General features: G+C 37.1%; 1 protein-coding gene across 5 annotated transcripts in view; it reads right to left on the minus strand.

Annotated features, from left to right (window-relative positions):
- Window positions 1-1,532: 1,532 nt before the first annotated feature.
- The window catches only part of Kcnk2 (potassium two pore domain channel subfamily K member 2), a 159,973-nt gene continuing 141,703 nt past the window's right edge, over window positions 1,533-19,802 (minus strand). For all 5 annotated transcript variants that reach the window (XM_048357687.1, XM_048357689.1, XM_048357690.1 and 2 more), the window contains one exon: window positions 1,533-3,335. In XM_048357687.1, the coding sequence (XP_048213644.1) occupies window positions 3,018-3,335 (318 nt within the window). In that variant the 3' untranslated portion in view covers window positions 1,533-3,017. The remainder of the gene's footprint in view (window positions 3,336-19,802) is intronic.

The raw sequence follows: 19,802 nt of genomic DNA on the forward strand, positions 1-19,802 counted from the left end.
AGAAAAAAAGTGCATGACATTAACTAAAGAGTAAAGCATTTAGATTTCTACAAATAATGGAAAGAAATCAACCTTTAGTCATTGAAGGGTAGTAAAGGAACATTATCTGTGCTCCATGTCTAAGAATACAGGTCAAGAAACTTCTGATCCTTTCTGGTTCTAGTACTTAATCTTTTTCCAAATACGCTTCAAAGCAAAAGTACTTACAGTAATACTGGTCCAAAAGAAGTCCATACTCTTTACTAAATGCAAGGCAACATCAAATCTTTGTCAATGTTCTCTCCCTTATGCGTAAGCAAAATAAAGCTTGAAAAATAAATAAATAAAAGTAGTATCAAGTGGTATAAGACAAAGGCTTTATAAAAAATTTTCCTAATTCTAAGAACAATGTTAGGAACACTTTTCAAATATTTACTGCACATGTAATTAGGAATGAATGAATATATTTAGGTAGGATTCTGACACATCACCCAAATATTTGAAGTATAAGGTCTAGAAGACTGGTTAGCAACTTTTCTTTGACCAGTAGAAATAAACTATTTTTTAAAAGTATTATCTTTAAGTAGTAACTGCCTATTTTAAGCTTCATCAGTGCCAGGGTACTTGGCTAACTTTTTCTCACACAAAAAGTCATCAGTTGTTTGTGCTCAGTATTCAGACTACTGTGATTCCAAGGCAAGTTCAAACAATGATAGAATGACATAAATATACCATCGTGTAACAGAAGTTACCTGGATTTACATATTCCATTCTTAAATATTAACTTAAAATGAATTCCATTAGGTCTACTTGTAAGACCTTCCAAAGAAGAATCTTTTGCATATACTTAACAAAGATGGTTTCTGTATCAAAAACACTTCTTGATGCTAGACATGATATACAGTCTTCAGTCAACACTAGGGAGGCTGAGACAGGAGGACATAGACTTTGAGACCTGCGTGTGCTATATAATGAGACTCTGTCTTGAAAAACAAAGAATCATAAAATCTCTTGAAATTTATAAATGCAAAATCCACCAGAAAAAAGCAATGAATGCAACACTTTTTAGTTCAGTGCTTCTGTGGTAGACTCAGAGTTACATTCTCATCAGCAAACAGGACACTCAGAAAATTCTGTCTTTAATTACAAACTTTATTTGTCAATACAATTCACAGTTTATACATGGTGCATCTCACCATATGAACTTCTGGAACAGTTATTGAGGAAAATGGGTGTAGGTTTTTCTCTAAAAGAGCCTGATTTTCTATAATTTTGGTTAGAATTTATGTTTACAAAAGTACCTTCAGCAAGTTAAATGAATATTTACATTTCTAGCTTAAATTTAAATTTTGGAAAATAAGCATCTATGATAATTCTTTTTTTCATTTTTAAGATCCTGGGTTTATTTTGTTAAGACCTTAATATGAATTCCATTCATTTAGGTATGCATCTCCCAGCCCTGAAAAAAGTAAAAGAAATCAGTTTTTCAATTATATTTAGGGAAATCATTTTCCTTCTGTGTTTAAAATTATATATATATATATTATATACACAATGTACAGCAGATCTACATAGGAAAATAAAAGGAATGGTAGCAATTTGCTTGGTTGCAATTACTGAAAACTTTCTGAATCTTGGAAACACCCAAGGAATCCTAGGATATAAACTGAAAAGGTCTATCAGCCTTCACTACCTCAAAACATAAAAAGAAAGAAAAATGTCCAGATTTAAATTGTGCTATAACCACATCTTCTCTAATGGCAGGTATGAACCATGCCTGCTCTCTGCATTTTTCCATGTGCAAAATCACAGTGACCCCAGTTCCAGCATCTTGACTCACAGACAAACACAACTCCACAGGGACCCAGGGAATTCTGGGTATCTGCCCCTTCTTGCTGAGCATCTTTTCTTCAGGAAAAGAAAACGACAGAAGCCTTTCATACACCAGAAAGCAAATAGAATCTGGCAGTTTAATGTTTATTAGCAAATACTCATCACACATTATTTTGCTATGTTCTTTCCATCAGAATGAATTCACACCAACTGTTCGAAATCACCTGTTGTAGCAGTACTCATTTTCAACAGGTTTCTCCTGTCAGATCATTATATATGAAAATGCTTTTCTTCCTCTTTTAAAAATGTATATTTATTCATAAATATAAATGATAAATTCCAAATACTCCCAAGGGGGAGAAAAAATGGACTGTTTAGCAGCCAATGTTACTGGCCTGGTAATATTTCACTGTATATATGTACCATTGGTACCTGAGTCAAATAAATACTCAAAAGGGCCATCTTTGCACCTCCTTTCTCTGCAGTGCCTATAACACTAGAGTTTCTGAGTGCTGCTTCAGTTTCCCTCTAATTTGGCATCTATTCCTTCTTCAGGCTTCGGAACTTGAGTCATTTTACACACTCTTTTCAGCAAGGTATAGTATTCAAAGGGGAGAGTGGGATAAAAGACTGCAGAAGTGCGCCTAGGGGTGGGGAGTGGGGAGGCGAAACCACAGATTAGCTAGAAAGAGGTTCTGTGTCTTCATAAGATAAGGCACTGACAGAAAATTTCTTAGGTAAAAGGCTGCATAAGAATATCTTGCCATTTACAAAAAGAAACATTGTCACCCATAAATGGTCCGTGTATCTAGGCTCAGTTAGGTAGACCCTGAAAAATTAAGGACTGATCCCTCAAAGCTACATTATTACCATAAACAATAATTCATTCTGAGGCCTTGATGGCACATTGGGGTGAGGAGGAGGGGAGGAGAGGAAAACAGTCTGGGCACAAAAAGGCATCAGATGTGGCTTGTCCGTTTCCACGGGTCACTCGAGTGGAGTGTCTCACAAAGCCTCCTCAGAAAGAGAGCACTGGCTACGAAATCCAACTTCTCTCAGTGACTCGGATGACCAAAATGGGTGTCTCTACTTTGCTTCCCCTTTTTGAGCTCATGCACAATGTTTAGAATGCTACCAGCAACCGTCACAAAGAGCACAGAGAAGTCCTCACCTATGGCTATGCCTACAGCTCTTCCCACAGAGAGCTATTTAATGTTCTCAATCACAGCTATCTCTTCCCCAGGGCAGTGTGGCGTCAAACCATTGAGATAGATGCTCTCCGTCTTGAGTAAGGGAGGCAAGACATCTCGGTCACTGGTCAGGTGGTTCACTGACAGGGTCCTCCGGCATGGAGTCAGCTCCTGATTGTGGTTTCCAGCCAGTTCTGCAGAGAGTTTCCGTTTAATGGAAGTGGCCCGCTGGAACTTGTCATAAATCTCCACACTCAGCCGCCTCCTGGTTTCTTTGAATTCGGCTGTGACGTTGGCCGTCCATTCAGCAGCATGTGCCCTGAATTCTCCCACCTGGAGAATACAAGACAAGAAGAGAGGAGGACAGGTTAGCAGGGAGGGCAACACTGTGGGTGGTTTATCATCTCTTCCTTTCACTGGAGGAATTAGAAAGAAGACAGGAGTAGCTATTTATAAGACTGGGGTTCTGATTGTAATTAGGCAAGTGTGACCTGGCATGATCCTCTTCTACACAGATATGGCTCTACACATTATGAATTTAAACTCTAGAAAGCCAATTACATGTCAGCAGCACTGGTAATTCTGATTGTTTTCACCTATAAATCTCGTCATAGAAACTCCAGGTGCTGTAAAAAGGCAGTCACTAGAATTTTTTTAATTGGAGTATTTGTTCTTATTCCATGTGTGCAACTTCATGAAGAATTGGGGTGGGAAGCAGTGAAACACAGTAGAAGCAGCAAAACGGAGGGAATGAATCCAGGGAGTCAGGTGAATTCCGATAAATGCTGCTATCCAAAATCTACGTTTTGGAGTCTGGAAAGAGTGTCTGCCAGAAATTTGTTTCTAACCTCTTATGGCTGGTTTTGAAATTCATTATTTCTTTTCTTTTCTTTTTGTTATTCTCCTGGGGCTTGAACTCAGGACCTGGGTGCTGTCCCAAAGCCTTTTTACTCAAGGCTAGTGCTCTACCACTTTGAGCCACAGTGCCACTTCCAGTTTTTTGGTGGTCAATTGGAGATAAGGGTCTCACAGACTTTTCTGCTGGTTCTGAGCGGTGAGCCTTAGATGGGGGCATGATTCACAGGTACGAGCCATCATCCCCCAGCTAAGAATTCTCTATTTCTTAAATAAGTTATAAAATATATTGTTTCTGTTTTCAGGGAAGGCAGAGTAATTTGAACTGTCAAGTCTGTTGCATGTGGGGCTCTATAAAATCCAATGTCCAGGGTCAGGGAAGTGGTTCATTGCATCTGATTTGCTCTTTTCTCCACTGTGAAGCAGGCAAGATCTCCAGAGCGCACATCGAACAACAATATCCAGTGAATGAATGTATGTCAAACATTCAATATCCTTTGCAGTCAATGTTATGTAATTCTCTTTGGAAGGTTACAGAACAGAAATTGGTTTCATAATTAATAGTTGTATGCATACAGGTTGCTTTTCTTTTCTGACTTTCTTCCTCTTCCATCTTTGTTATCATTAATATATTTGCAAAAATGGTCATATATTGAGCACATGATTTTGAAATGGAAGCTTTGTCTTTTCTCGTAGTCAGTTTTATTCCTCTTTCCATTTTAGTACTCATTATTCTCTCATAGTTTAAATCAGCTGCCTAGCATCCCCCAGGATGATGGACAGGCATCATTTAAGCATTCCCCTACCGATGAATATTTGGATGGGTCATTCTTTCCTTCCTGTCTTCCTGTCTTCCTTCCTTCCTGTCTTCCTTCCTTCCTTCCTTCCTTCCTTCCTTCCTTCATTCCCTCCTTTTTACTTTCCTTTTATTTCATTATTTCTCTTTCCTTCTTTTTCTTTCTTTTGTCCTTCCTTCCCTTTTGCTCTTCCTTTCTTTCTTTCCTTCTTTCCTTCTTTCTTGCTCATTCTCTCTTGTTTCTTCCTCTCTTCCTTCCTTCCTTCTTTCCTTCCTTCCTTCCTTTCTTTCTTTCCTTCTTTCTTCCTTATGTATGGGTTATTAGAAATAATACTTCAGTAAACATTCCTATACCTATATCTTTGCTAATATATACTAATTATTACTATAGTTGGAAACAATGGATCAAATGATAGGAATGTTTTTATTCTATCTAATTTTATTGGAGAGGCTGAACCAAAGTACCTTATCCCTATGTACCTTCATGCTTTGAGGAAAGTTAAATATTAAAAGAAGCTACCTGACTTGAAAACAACCTTGGTTAAATTTGTAAACATAGTTGGAAAGCTACTTTACACTCCATTTTCAAAAGTTGCTTGGACTATAATTCCTTACAATTAACACATTCATTCACTAAAGAATTGACATTTCATTGCATCTTTGAAATGTATTGTTAAAAGGAACAATTTAAATTGTTCTCCTTTACAATCAGGTTTAAAAAAAATCCTGAGAGGATTTCTTAAGTGTCACATTATCCTGATAAAACTGTATGTGGTTTTCAAGAAAATATATGTAATATTTATAAAGTTTCCTTAACCTAAACTGTTTTAGGTATGAATGCTTGCTTGGGCTTCTTAATGCTACACATGCTAACATAAGTACAATGGCACTAAATCTTTTCTAATAGTGACTGTCCTTGAAATTCTCCCCCTCACTCTGGAATTGGGGTTTCTTTAACGATGATCTGATGTAGCCCACGGCCTTAAAAACATCCCATGGCACTGTAAAGATTGAGATATTAAAATTCATAAAGAAATAAAAAGCAATTTGTGTAATTTTTAAATAAAATTCCACACAGAAACATGATTGACTCATAGTAACTAGTTGTTTAACTGTCAACACACTGCAGAAGCTGCATATTTTAGGTGGGCAGTGTGGCAGATCTGTATGAGTTAAGTGTAGCCTGGCAAAAGTATTTCCAAGATACTATCTCATCCAATAGATTGGCACAGTGGTTCATGCTGATCACCTCAGCTGTGCATATAAAGTCAGCAGGATTGTGGTTCCAGGCAAGCCCAGTCAAAAAGTTCATTAAGTCTCCATGTCAATAACAACAACAACCACAAAATCTGGGCCTGGAGGCATGTGCCAGTCATTCTGGTACAGAGGGCAGCATAACTAGGACATTTTTGGTTCAGGGCAGTCCAGGCCAAAAGTGAGTATGGCTCATGCCTAGCAAGTTCACCACTACTGTGTTTGAGTTCATCTGTGCTTTTCGTCCAATAGTATTTGGTTTAATAAAACTGGGTGGACTGGCATTTGATGTGCATAAGTTACAGCAGTCATATCATTTTAAAGGATTGTTTGCTTTATCAATATGAAGTGACCTTTGTCTCTTCTAATTAATTTTGTTTTGAATTCGGACTTGTCATGTATGTGCATAGCTATTCTTGCTTGCTTTGGGGCTCTGTTGTTTAGAATATCTTTTTCTGTCCTTTTGTTTTAAGCTTCTGGTTAATTTTTGGTAATGAGATGCATTTCTTGTAGGCAACCAATGGCTGGGTCTTGTTTTTAATCCAAACTACCAGTGTCTTGTTTGTTTGTTTGTTTTGGCAGTACTTGGGTTTGAACTTAAGTCTTCACACTGATCTGTTTCCTGAGTAAGTACAATTAAATGTTTAAGCCACTGGTATTTGGCCCAGTCTGTGTCTTTCGATTGGAGATATGGGTCCAATAACACTCAGAGTTATTACTGAAAGATTTGTAGCAAGATTTGTCATTTTGTTGCAGTGTTTGATTCTTTCCTAATCCTCATTTGTTTATTTACTTGTCTATTGAGATTTATTCTTCCCTGTATGTTGACAGCTGAATTTATCTTCCTCTTCTCTGTGTAAAATTTCCTTAAATAACTGATGCAGTGATGTCTTAGTAGTCATGAATTCACTTAGTTTTTATTGTGGAAAATTGTATTTCTCTTTCAATGATGAGGGACAGCTTTGCTAGATATAGTAATCTAGGTTGGCAATTTCAGGGCTTGAAATACATCATTCTATGCCCTTCTATACTTTTAGAGTGTCTCTTAAGAAGAAAGTTCTTATGATAAGGCCACTTTTATACATGACTGGGAACTTCTCTCAGTTTTCAATATGCTTTGCTTGTTCTGTGTATTTCATGTTTTAACTAAAATATATCTTGGAGGGTTTTTCTGGTCTTATCCACTTGGGAGTCCTAAAAGCCTCTTGTACTTGAGTCACCACCTCTGTCTCAAGACTTGAGAATGTTTCGCTGTTATTTTTGTTGAATATGTTTTCTATGTGTTTAGGTTGTACTTCTCATTCTTCTATGCACATGATTCATAGTTTTTGTCTTACATTGGTATCCTGTTGGTATCTTGTATATGCCAATCATATTTTCACATTCTTTTATTCTGTATCTGAATGTTCTAATTCCTCTACTTTGTTCTTAAGCCCTGATATTCTGGATTATTTTTTTTACTTGATTTAGTCTACTGATGAGACTCTCAACTGTGCTTTGTATTTGATTTATTCAGTTTTTTTATTTCTGGAATTTTAATTTTATCTTTCTTATGGGAGCTTCATATCTTTATTAATTTCCTCATGCATATCCTGTTTTGTCTTCCTTATTTTTCTCAGCTGTTATTTGTGTCATTTAGGAATTCATTCAGGTGTTTATTTACAACCTCTCAAATGTTTCTCATTGTCCTTATAATCATTCTTTTGAATATTTTGTCTTGTATTTCATCCACTTCACCATCATTGCTATGTGCTACTATGGAATGGGTGACTTTTCATGGAGTCCTACTGTCTTGATACTTCATTTTTTGTGTTCCTACATTAGGATTTGGGTAACTGATGCCAAGTCATTGGTTGGAAGCTTTAATCACTGGTAGTCTTTCAGCTGAATATTCTCAATGCTCAGGTAGGATTGGGCATTGACAAGGTTGAAGTGAAATTTCTCATCACTGGATTGGAATTACACCTAAGTAACCAAAAGCCATATATATTTTAAGGAAATCAGCCCAAACCTTGGCATCACTCAAAGAAAAATGGCATGAAATCGCTTGCATTCTCTGGTGTATATATTGTTGCTCTATATAGGTCAGGGGGTTGGGGAGCTCTGGTCAAGTGCCAGTTTCCACCTTAAAAATTCTCTTCTTTTTGTACTGGGAGCTGCTACTAGCTCCAAGGAATTTTGATGCCTGTGGACAAGGCAGGTTCCCACACAGGCTTACAGAGTAAGTTTACTCCCATAAGTTCACCAAACACCAAAGCCAGAGTATTCCTTGAATGCATCAGAACATGGTGGGGAGTGAACAGAACATCACATTCTCCATTGGGGGAATGGAACTTAGAGGAACCCAGTTGCAACCATAGTTCTTAACTAATGCTCAAGGTGCATGTGGCTAGATAAACCTTAAGAACTACTGGGCTGGCACATGCATCAAATTTAACATTACTGTTTATAAATAGAGGCTTCAGTTTTAAAAAGAGGAAGAACATTCAAAGAAATTGATTTTTAAATGATCATTTTATATGCCCTTTTGGATCTCCCTCACCAAGCATATTATGGATCTATTGCAAGTGCTTAACAACAATGTCAAATCAATAACCAAGGAGCTAAATGAATTTAGGAATGATGTACATATGATTGATATTAGAGAAGAAGAAAATATAGATCATTGCAAGAATGCCATGACTGTCAAGGAATGTCATGATTCAGAAGCCCACTGGAATGGGTTGTGAGAAATGTTATATCTGAGAATTAGGATTTGCAGTAACAGAATGTTAAATCCACCTATTATGAAAAACAAAACAAAACAAAAAAGCATACAAATCACATTGCTATTGTTATTAATTTTAGTGACAGCTAAGTAAAAAGTTTTGTATTACTGGTAAATATAATTAATGTTAGAAACTGTTGCACCTTTGTTCATCTTTTCAAATTGTTTTTCTCCTTGGGCTCATTTTAAATATACAGTAAACATTTAAGCACAGGAACACAGTAGTACATCACTGTAGTCTGTAATAAATATGTTATGGGGGCCCATGTTCAAAAGCTGTATTTTTAGGAATAACAATTCACAGTAAAAGATCTGTAAACTACTGGAGAAAAGAAATGGATGGATGGAGGATGGATGGATGGGTGGATGGATGGGAAGTATTGAAGCTGTACATGTTGTTAAGATGCTGCAAATGGATTAGGTAGAGCTGATATAGGCACCAAAATGATGATGTGAGGCTACAGTGTAGAAGAAAATGTTGGTACATGGCTTGGTTATGGAATCAGCAGAACCCATGATGTATGAGCCATGCAGGTGAAGACAAAGAAAGTATCAAAGACTAAAAATGGTCTTAGTATGGTCTACATGATGAACTTAGTACTGGAATATCCAAATAGTACACCGTGAGAATGGGGTATCAAGTACCAGGTATGTGGTGCTAAATTTGAGATGATAACTGTTTGATTTATAAAGTGTTCCCTTTCTTAGTCACTCAGCCAGGGTCTCAGAATTCCCATCTCCCTATGAGTGGCTCACTGCTTTCCCAAGCTCTAACCCTCGCCTCCCCCTCTCCACCCTGCATTCTTGGCATAGCACCCTTGCAGTAGGTGAATGCTCATATTCTGGTATCTTGGATGTACTCTGACTACAACACTACTGTTTCTAGCTGTTTTATCTCTATTATCCTCTACTATGACTGCACTGAGGCTTATGGATACTCAATGCATCCGTGAATTAGTAAAGTGGTCCCCTTTTGACTTCTTCATTATTCAAACATTCCCTTGTGCAGCATTGCCTATGTGGTCTCCCAGCACCCTATGAATTTCCTCTTAACTTGGACATCATTGGTATACATACCACTACTAGCGCAATGTATTATGGCTACTGGTTTTTCTCTATCATGTTTCCTGTTAGGTCCTAGTCAGTGCAGGTTACCAACTAGAGCAGTGAAAAATTGAATTCTTCAATGTTTTTCAAATCAACTACTTGAAACAAAATATTTTGTGTTCAAAGTACTTACTCTAAATCCCTTAAGAATATGTAAATCAAACATATCAATGTTCAAAAATATACTTCAAAAGACAAAGAGGATTATTTCAAATTTTAAGGACATGAAGTACATTTTGTAAGCATTAAAAATAAGCAGATTGAAGTTCTATTCCAAGCATTACCCATATATTTTTTTTTCCTCTGAAAGTCATGGAGAAATTATTTCTTCTTTCCTGGCTAAATCAGTCTCTGATCAAGTGTATTACCAGAATAATGTTGGTATAAATTATAGATGAGCAGCTGGAGAATTTAGGAGTGTAAAAAGGAAGACAAGAAATGAATAATAAGTGAGAAAAGAACAAGTCTTCATTTCATGGCTCTTTGTTGTTGTTTTCAGAAGTTAATGCATTTAACTCTGAATATATGCTCTATTGGTTTAAAAATATATTTCTCATGTTTAAATTTTGCACAGTGTAATGCTGAGGAAAATATGCATGTGATCTAAGCAGATGCAAGAAAAAAGTATTCTTCCAACTTCTTTTAAAGGAGAAATTGCTTCCAGGAATTCTTCTTGAAAATAAACTCCCACATATACAACTACAGGGGTATGAGTGGTCAACCGTCACAGAAATTCTCTACAATTCTCGACTACCAGATGCAATAGTTTATTAACACACACTGGACAAATTATAGGATTAGAAATAGGAAGCTCAAAGGTATTATCTAAGTCTTACTTCAGATTGGGGAGAAAGTGAGTGATGTGAATCTATACATTTTTTTTTGACTGTCTTCAGGGTTCGTCTTTCATTTTCTTTCTTACTCCTTAAAATGACGTTGATTAGGGCTGGAAATATGGCCTAGTGGTAAAGTGCTTGCCTCGTATACATGAAGCCCTGGGTTCGATTCCTCAGGACCACATATAAAGAAAAAAGCCAGAAGTGGCGCTGTGGCTCAAGAGGTAGAGTGCTAGCCTTGAGCAAAAAGACGCCAGGGTCAGTGCTCAGGCCCTGAGTTCAAGTGCCAGGACTGGCAACAAAAACAAATAAACGAAAGCATTAAAAAAAATGACATTGATTAAAGACAATAGAATTTCTAGTGGGAAAATGTGATCTATGTCATGTCTTTAGCACAAAAGGAAGAGCACTGTGTAAAACAAATTACTGCCAGAGACTCTAATCTCAGTCTGTGGCAGGGAAGTCCACAGAAGTAGCCACTATGATGGTGGTCTTTCAGATGTGGCCATTCTGCTAGGAGATGCGCTCAAAATGTACAGCGCACCATATTTTTGAAACCATGTAAGATAGAATATCTTACTGATCATTTTTCTAGCACTCAATATTTACACAAGAAGATTATATCACAAAGATGGTAATTTGGATACACTGTATCTAAGACAATGTAAAATTAATTTCATATGGGCCTTTATTTTACTTTTTTATTGAAGCTGTTGGAAAAATCTCATGTGGTTTGTATTTTTGCACCTTGCACTGTATTTTCCACTGGAAACAGACAAGTTATAAAGTCTGTATTTAAATATATGTAGTATATTTTATGCAAATGTTACATGCAGTCACATTTCATATGTGTTAATATTATATACTATGCTCTATATACTACATTATCCTATGTTAATAATCTGCATTGCTGTACATAATTACCATGTAAATAGTGTTGTGTATTTGTGATTACTTTTTAAAGTACTAGGCCATGTCATTTTTAAATGTACTAGGTCATTGTCAATTTTAAATATGCATACCATGAAACATGTTTTTTTTTATAATTGCACCAAAAAAACCCTCCAAGTATAATCAGAAATGTGAATTAAAAATAAAAGTAGTCATGTGTTTTTTGGAAAATAATGCAAAACCAGAAATGCTCTCTTTCCTATTTTGACACAGAAAAGTAGCAGAGAGGGGCTAATAATGTAAAATGTTCAGGCACTTAGAGCAAACACTCACAGCTGCCTTCTCAAACCAAATATAGCACCTCCAAATTAGTTCTACAGAAATGCTGCTCCCTAAGCGGGACATGCTCTGTCTAACAAGCATGTTGCTATATTTTCATTAGCTTGGCTAAACTGTAATGAGGCTGCCTAAGAAACCAAAAGAAAAGACCGGAAATAAAATAGGACGTGATGAAAATACTGTGGATGTGTCAAGAAGGCAGGGCTAACTCCACATCTTGCAAGAAGGAGACTGCATACACTCAGTGGCTGGTATATACAAGTCTATCCAGCTACATCTCCTCTTGGCTTATCATATAGGAAAAAGGAAGACCTCTGAATATAAACATGGGATATGGAAGTTTCCACTGTGAATGGAAAGTCAACACTCTGTATGCTTTCAATTAATGTTGTTCAACAGTGTCTGGGGGCAGCACAATGGATACGTAATGGCTATTCTCTGCCTGTGGCCATAGGAGCTGTCCAAAACATTTACTCTCAAACTACATGAAAAGAAAGGGTTCTTCCAAGACAGACAATGACATGGCGCCCTTCACTACCACTGTCAGTCTCCTTGGGCGGGTTGTCTTTCACATCTTGCACTAAGCCTTATCACTTCAGGCCTTAGAAAACATAATTTGACCTATTTTTGTCTCTACCCATGTAACAGACCACTGATCTGTGGTAGGTTTTTATTATAACTTGCTCTGGTTATTGTATTGACCTTATTCTATATAGTGTAGAAGAAGCAAGGAATATCTGGGAAGGTAAAAGAGGTCAGGGAAAATCAATGAAAAATCCTTGTGTTTCTCTGAGATTTTCTCCGGTATTAGTTTTTGTTATTTATTTTTATATTGATTAATATAAACGCAGCTTCATCATCTCTTCCATTAAACCAGATAAGTAAAATTGGTGAACTCTTTGCCTGTTTTTCATTTTAGTATCTCTGGACATATAATACAACTTTCAACACATTTAACTATTTCATTTAACCATCCACATTTCCTTTTTACTAGCCTCCTTGTCTTCTTTTCCTTTAGATGTACAACTTGGTTGCTTGTGCTATTTGTATAGTATAGGGTACAAACTTCTAGGAAAGAAGAAGTTTTTCCCTAGTCCCCCAAATACTTCAAATTATTGGTATCTCTAATAGTCAGTACATATCTGATTGCTTGGCAAGACAGAATACCTTACAGTTTTAGTAAATGCAAGAATATCATCCAGGCGCTGTTGGCTCACGCCTATAATCCTAGTTACTCAAGAGGTTGAGATCTGAGGAAAGAAGTTTGAATCCTGCCCAGGCAGGAAAGCCCATGAGATTCTTATCTCTAATTAACCACCAGAAAACTAGAAGTGGCACTGTGGTAGAGTGCTGGCCTTGAGCAAAAGGAGCTCAGGGATAGTGCTCTGAGTTCAAGCCCCATGATGAAAAAGTAAATAAAAAAGGATATCAGCCTATTAAAGGGTCAATGAGCCAGGAACTATAGAACTATAAATCTAAATTATTTCTGGCTCCATTGGCAGTTAGGGATAAATGAAAAGACCCATGAATGGACAATGAGAAAAACTGATTTAAGTACTGTATTTATTAATTATAAAATTCTAGTGAGGGGGAGAAAGAGAAGAGTATAAGAAGATTCCAGAATAATGAAGGCTTGGTTGTGAAGAACTTTACATGCTATTTTATAGACATGAATAATACTCTGAGTTCAATGGCGAGTCATCAAAAGAGAAGGAACTAAGTGACACAATAGGACTCAATTTCAAGGGACTATTCAGGCATTTTTGTTGGGAATGGAGTTTCCACCAAAGGTAAAAGCCAGGGACCCACAAAAAAGTTCCTGGAGTAATCCAGTGTGACCTAATGGTACAGGAAAGAATAGGTGAGAAAGGCTTGGATTCTAGATACATCTGCAGACGAGGGCAATAGTTGATAGACTAGTTGATACACTGAGTGTAAAACAGAAAAGAAAGAGCAAAGTCAGGTGTTGCCATCTCTGTGTGATTTCTGTTTCCATTTCACTTTACTGGACTTAGTGTCTATTTCTGTATACTATAAAACACAAAGCACCTTTTTTTAAAATCTCCATTACAGTATCTATGCTATGGTAATTTTTAGTAGATCGCTATATACACCCACTGGCCTATAGGTTTCTTAAGGGCAAATCTAAGGACCTCTCAAACATTTTACACCACCAACTCAACTGACTCATACAGCATAGGCCACCCAAACAATACATTGGGATGAACAAACAAACCCACACATATGCTCTGTACCTCTTCGGATGGCATACTGGAAACACGAGTCAGTGAGATTCTTATTTCTCCTGTACTCAGAGATCTCATCTTTTGAAGAATCCACTAGTAGTTCAAATCTCCCATGTTGTAGAAGCATGTATCACACGCAAAACAGCACTCATGAAACTGAGCCTATAATCAGTCTAATTCTGCCCAAAGTGGTTCTCAAAGTGTGAGAGTAATGACAGAAGTGAAGATCACAAACACGCAATTTGGTGTATCAAAATACTCTCTCTAAAAGAAATGCCTTAGGGCCTCTGACGTATAAGCCTTGGCATTTGTGAGAAGTTCCATGAAAAATATCTTCATATTCAGATCCAGTGTGCCCAATATCGCAAATGGGTTTATTTGTAATGTAAGATTTCACAATGTAATTGCTTTCTGCCTACCTTTGGGGCAACGTTTCATATAATGAAGAATGTTTAGAAAATATTTATTTCCTTGTAGTGGCAGAAGGCCCCAAACTAGCAAACCCAGAATGGTTTGAATAACTAAGTATAACAGATACAAAGCGGCTGTAAGACATGAGAAGCTTTTTCTTTTCAAATTCAAAACAAGAAAAGACACCTTAAAGATCATTAAGCAGCCTGCTGTTCAGGGTGGAAGCTAGAATTTATCCTTCTAAGTAGGACCTCATACTTGATGAGAGTGACTACTGGATTGATCTTTTTGTGTTGTTGTTTGTTTGTTCCTTGATCACTCACGGACATGTAGTCAAGTACCTACCTCCAACTCTTGAAAACAACTTTACCAAAGGAAACAGTGCAGTAAGAAGCTTCTAATCAGTACATGTTCTGCTCTGCTATCCCCTTTCATTATTCAAAGGGTTCTGTGTTGGGGAACAATATACTTATATGCATATTACTCTTGCCTTGCCTGATCATTGGCTGGTTTGACCTCTGCACTCAGGAGAGGAAATAACTAGCTGGTAAGCTTGTCTGGACTGATTACCAGAGCACTGCACTAGCTCAGCAAGCAGAAGGCTGAGGGCAGGGACAGTCAAGAATGGAGCTGCTGAGACGGTTCAGGACCTGCACTGCCTGACTCATCCAGCACAGGGCTTTCTTTTCCTATGCTGTTGTTCTCAACTTACCCACAAGCCCTCTACAAGGTCAGAAGCTGTTTCAGTCTTCTATGAGCTGCAGTCAGCGGGTTAGAGAAGAGTCATATCTATGATGAGTGCAATGGTCCCAAAGAGAGTTTCAGTATAGAAGAAAGAGCTATGAAATAGCCAAGTGGAAGCATAGGGTGACTCTGAAGAAACAGGTGACCAGTCTAATGGGGAGAGAAGTGTGGAGGAGTGAAACAAATTGTTCTGTCTTCAAGTTAGGATAAGATAAATCACTTTATAATGTAATCCCAATAGAATCTTGAACAGTTTCAGTCAAATAGTGAATTAAAAAATAAGCCATACATGATTGACTGAATATGATTTTGTCTAATGTATAACCCGTCATCTAGCTGGTATATTATACTATAAAATGATAACATCTGTAAACATTTCTAAATATACTTCTTAGAAGAGTAGTTATATCACATGAAACTTCATTCTTTTTGTTGTGGTTTGTTTTGTGTGCCAGTGCTGGGGCTTGTACTCAAGGCTTCTGAGTTGTCTCTTGTCTCTGAGCTTTTCTGCTCAAGGCTAGCACTCTACTACCTGAGCCACCGCTCCACTTCCAGAGTTTTGGTTGTTAATCACAGAAAACAGTCTGATGGACTTTCTTTCCCAGTCTAGCTTTGAATCACAATCCAAAAATCTCAGACATCTGAGTAGACAGGATTACAGAGATCAGCCACAAGCATCTGGATTGCAAAGATTGTTCTTAAGGTTAGAGAAGTCCAATGTCAGCAACATGATATAGTTCAACTTAATAAGTGTTACAAGTAATATTGTATAAGGAATATTCTATTCTTTTGTGTATGATTACTTTGGTAATTTTCACTGATGTTATAAAACTGAACTTCAGTTTGAGATTTCTTTTAATTTAAACTTTGCATATAAAACAGATTTAGTATCCCTGGAGCCATACCTGAATGACAGACAGAAATAGACACAGAGGTAGAAAGGCTCGGAGCAGAAGCAGACTTTCACATAAAGAACAGAAATAACTAGTCTCTGTTTAATTTAAGTCTTACTATGTATAGCTTCCTTAAGAAGCTGGCTGCTCTATTTTACCTCAATTCTTATCTTGATGCTTCTATTTTAATAAAGCTACCAGTGAATCTTAAATGAGATAGAGGCAGATGATTTACCTAAGTTCATTAGAGATTTGGAAACTAATTCAAGACTCAAATATAAACATGGCATGTAAATCATTATTCCAACTTATATTATCATTTTAATTCTTCCCTTGAATTGTGATATCCATATGGGGAAAGCACACAAAATTTTTAAATTTCCAAAATGATTATTATAGCCAGTCAATCCATTAACTAGAGACACAATTAAGGTTATAATAAAGAATAAATGGCTTAAGGCAATAAAGGTCAGTTTCTCACTCTTGCTACATGTCCTTAAGTCAGAGCGGATCTCTGCTCATTGTCATTATTCAGAGGCCTAGCATCCACTCTCCCAATGGAGATTGTGCCAAAGGCCAGTAAGCTCTTGAGGGGGTACAGGAGCAGTGAAATCTCCTTCTCTTTTGCTCACTCAATTCCACCCACAAATCAATGGTCAGATCTGCTCGTGTGACTCAAGAGGAAGAAAGATGCAATCCTAGCATGCATTCAGAAGAGGAGAAAACTGAAAATGCTCCATGAATGTTCCTAATAATTAGCACTTTCCAAAAAGAGAAGGTAAGCATTTTCCACATTCTGAATGAGAAGATTCTGTGCACATATGATTCTGCATGTGCAAATATGAGTGGTGTACATGTGTGTATGCATGCATGAGTGCAAATGTGTGGGCACTCAGAGACATGGATGCCACATCCATTGTTCCTTGGAGGCTGTTCTCTTGGTTCAAATCACATTTGAAGCAAGAGCTGCCACCCATGGAACACTGCATCAATCATCAACCTTTGGTGCAGAAGGCAATCAAATAATTGCAATGGCACTGGCACCCGGCCGATCACAAATATTCATTTACAGTCATTTGTGATGAAGAACAAAAATTCAATTCATTTATTGATCTCCCTTTGAAAATAAAATGTGTGTGTGGTTTTAGCAAACATACTTTGATTTTCTTTTTGTTAAATGTGTTTAATTTTAGTTATGAGTCAGGCAAACATAATGTATTGGCCTGATGAAAAAATTCCCAAAACAATTTCCAGTGCAAAGTTTATCACTGTCACTTCTCTTAGAACAGACAATACTTTCAAGACAGTCAAAAGAGACAGTATTTTTTATACCAAATCCATATAACGATTTGCAATTAAAAATAAAACTATTTATAAAGTGCTTTGAGGCAAGAGCTATTAACTTATTTTCCAATTATGTACAAATGAATAGAAAAATTACTCTGCATTTCTGTTACCAAATAACACTGGTAAAATACTTGAAGCATAAAATGGTACAATTTATAAATAGTGAAGGTTCAGCCTGTTAGCTGAAAAAGATCTTCCAGAATGCCTTTTTCTTTTCCTTTTGCCAGTCCTGGGACTTGAACTCTGACCCTGGGCTCTGTCTCTAAGCTCCTTTTGCTCAAGGATAGCACCCTACCACTTGAGCCACAGTACTATTTCTGGCTTTTTCTGTGATTAACTTGAGATAAAAGACGTCTCTGCCTGGGCTGTCTTGGAACTATGATCCCCAGGTCTCACCCTCCTGAGTAGCTAGGATTATAGGTGTAAGCCATTGGCACCCAGCAGAATGCTTTTATTTTTAAGAAAATGATTGCACCACTGCTGTTTTGTTTAGTAACTCCAAATGGATTATCTCTCATTTAGAGAGCAAGGCCCCCCAAAAAGCTATGTATGTAATTCCACAAAAGAACTAAAAAAATAGTATTCTGGGCCTATTTAAGGGGTATTTATTGTAGAAAGTAGTTGTCAGTTCCATAGAATAGCTAACATTTGAAATTTTAACATGCATTTTTCCCCCCCAAAAAATCATGGACTTTGGTTTTGGTATTAAATTCTACCAATATCTATACTCACATTGTTGTTTAGCTCTACTTGCTATTTCAAGTAGGTAAAATGTTGACATATAAGTAATCATAGTACGCTATGCTCTATATAGAACAATTTGTGGATACGCTGATGAACCCATCAGAATTTTACTGCATATTAAAATTTGAGATAGTAGTGCGATATCAGTGTTACCAAAATGAAGATGAAAGTATCTGGGAAGCGTTTAGCTACATCACACATTCTACCAATGGCATATTTACAAATTCATTTCTCCCCTTTTATAAGAAACTAGAAACTCAGATAGATGTGGCATTGTTCTGTGTGCAGAGCTCATAAATGGTTGAGTTAGAATTGAATCTCAGTCCTAGAGGTCCCAAATCCTGTGCACATCTCAGAAACCAATACAAACCATACAGATGTCATAAGCAATCTCAATGAAAGCCATTGATCAATAGGTGAAGGTTAGCAACGAGAAAAAAGAGAAGATTGTGCTGAGCAAAATATAATAAATGCACGTCTTCTATACTGTGGTGAAACAAATTGGTACAATTCATATACACTAAAAAATGACAAGAAAGAAAACCAAGATATGGGGGTATATAGAGGTACCAGTGTGAGAGGAGAGGGCTAACAAGCGGGTAAATAAGGACGCATATGGTTGAACTACTGTACATGTATGACAATGGAATGATATGACCTGTTGACATTGCTTTAAGGAATGGGGAGGAGAATGAGAAGGGGATGAGGTTGATCAGCATATGTACATACTGTACGAATATATGTATCCACATTACACATATATGTAGAAATGCCACAATCAATAATCATCCCTTGTATAAGCAATCTGTGCAATTTTTTAAATCATGCAAATTATTTTCCTTCACTTAAAGGTATGTTAAAATTTTAGGTTTCCAGATGTCATATTAACAACCCAATTAAAGTTGAGCTTTTTTTCCCCTTCTTTATTGTCAAAGTGAAGTACAGAGGGGTTACAGTTTTATACGTAAGACAAGTACATTTCCTATCCAACTTGTTACCTCCTCCCTCATTTTTCCCCCGTCTCCCTCCTCCCCAGTTCTTCCCCCCCCCCCCCCCCATGAGTGGTGCAGCTAGTTTACACCAACTATACAACCAAGCCTGATTAATCGTCTCCTTTTAATTCTGGATAAAACACCATGGGTCTGGATGTGGGTTAGAGTCCCACCATGGGTTAGAGTTCCTCCTTGGTGACCAGGAAACAACACCAACTACTTGGGATGCAGCAGGAGGGTAGTGGTTTGAGTCCAGTCCAAGTTAAAAAAAGACATTGAGATGCTATCACAAACTGGGCATGGTAGCTCACTTACATAAAAGACACAGATAGAAGGATCATGGGTCCAAGGACAGCTTTGGGAAAAGCATGAGACTCCTAATGAAAATAGTCAAAGCAAAAAAAAAATGAGCTGGAGACATGGTTCATGAATTAGAGTGCACCTGCAGCAGGTGAGAAACCTAGCACTACAATAAAATAATAATAATAACAATAACCCTTAAATCTAATATTGCTTCATTTTATTCTCCTTTCCAGTTGCCTATTTGCTGAATAAATCATAACTTTTTAATTAAGGCA

The sequence above is a fragment of the Perognathus longimembris genome, chromosome 11 (genome assembly GCF_023159225.1).
Source record: "Perognathus longimembris pacificus isolate PPM17 chromosome 11, ASM2315922v1, whole genome shotgun sequence".
Taxonomy (NCBI): Eukaryota; Metazoa; Chordata; class Mammalia; order Rodentia; family Heteromyidae; genus Perognathus; species Perognathus longimembris.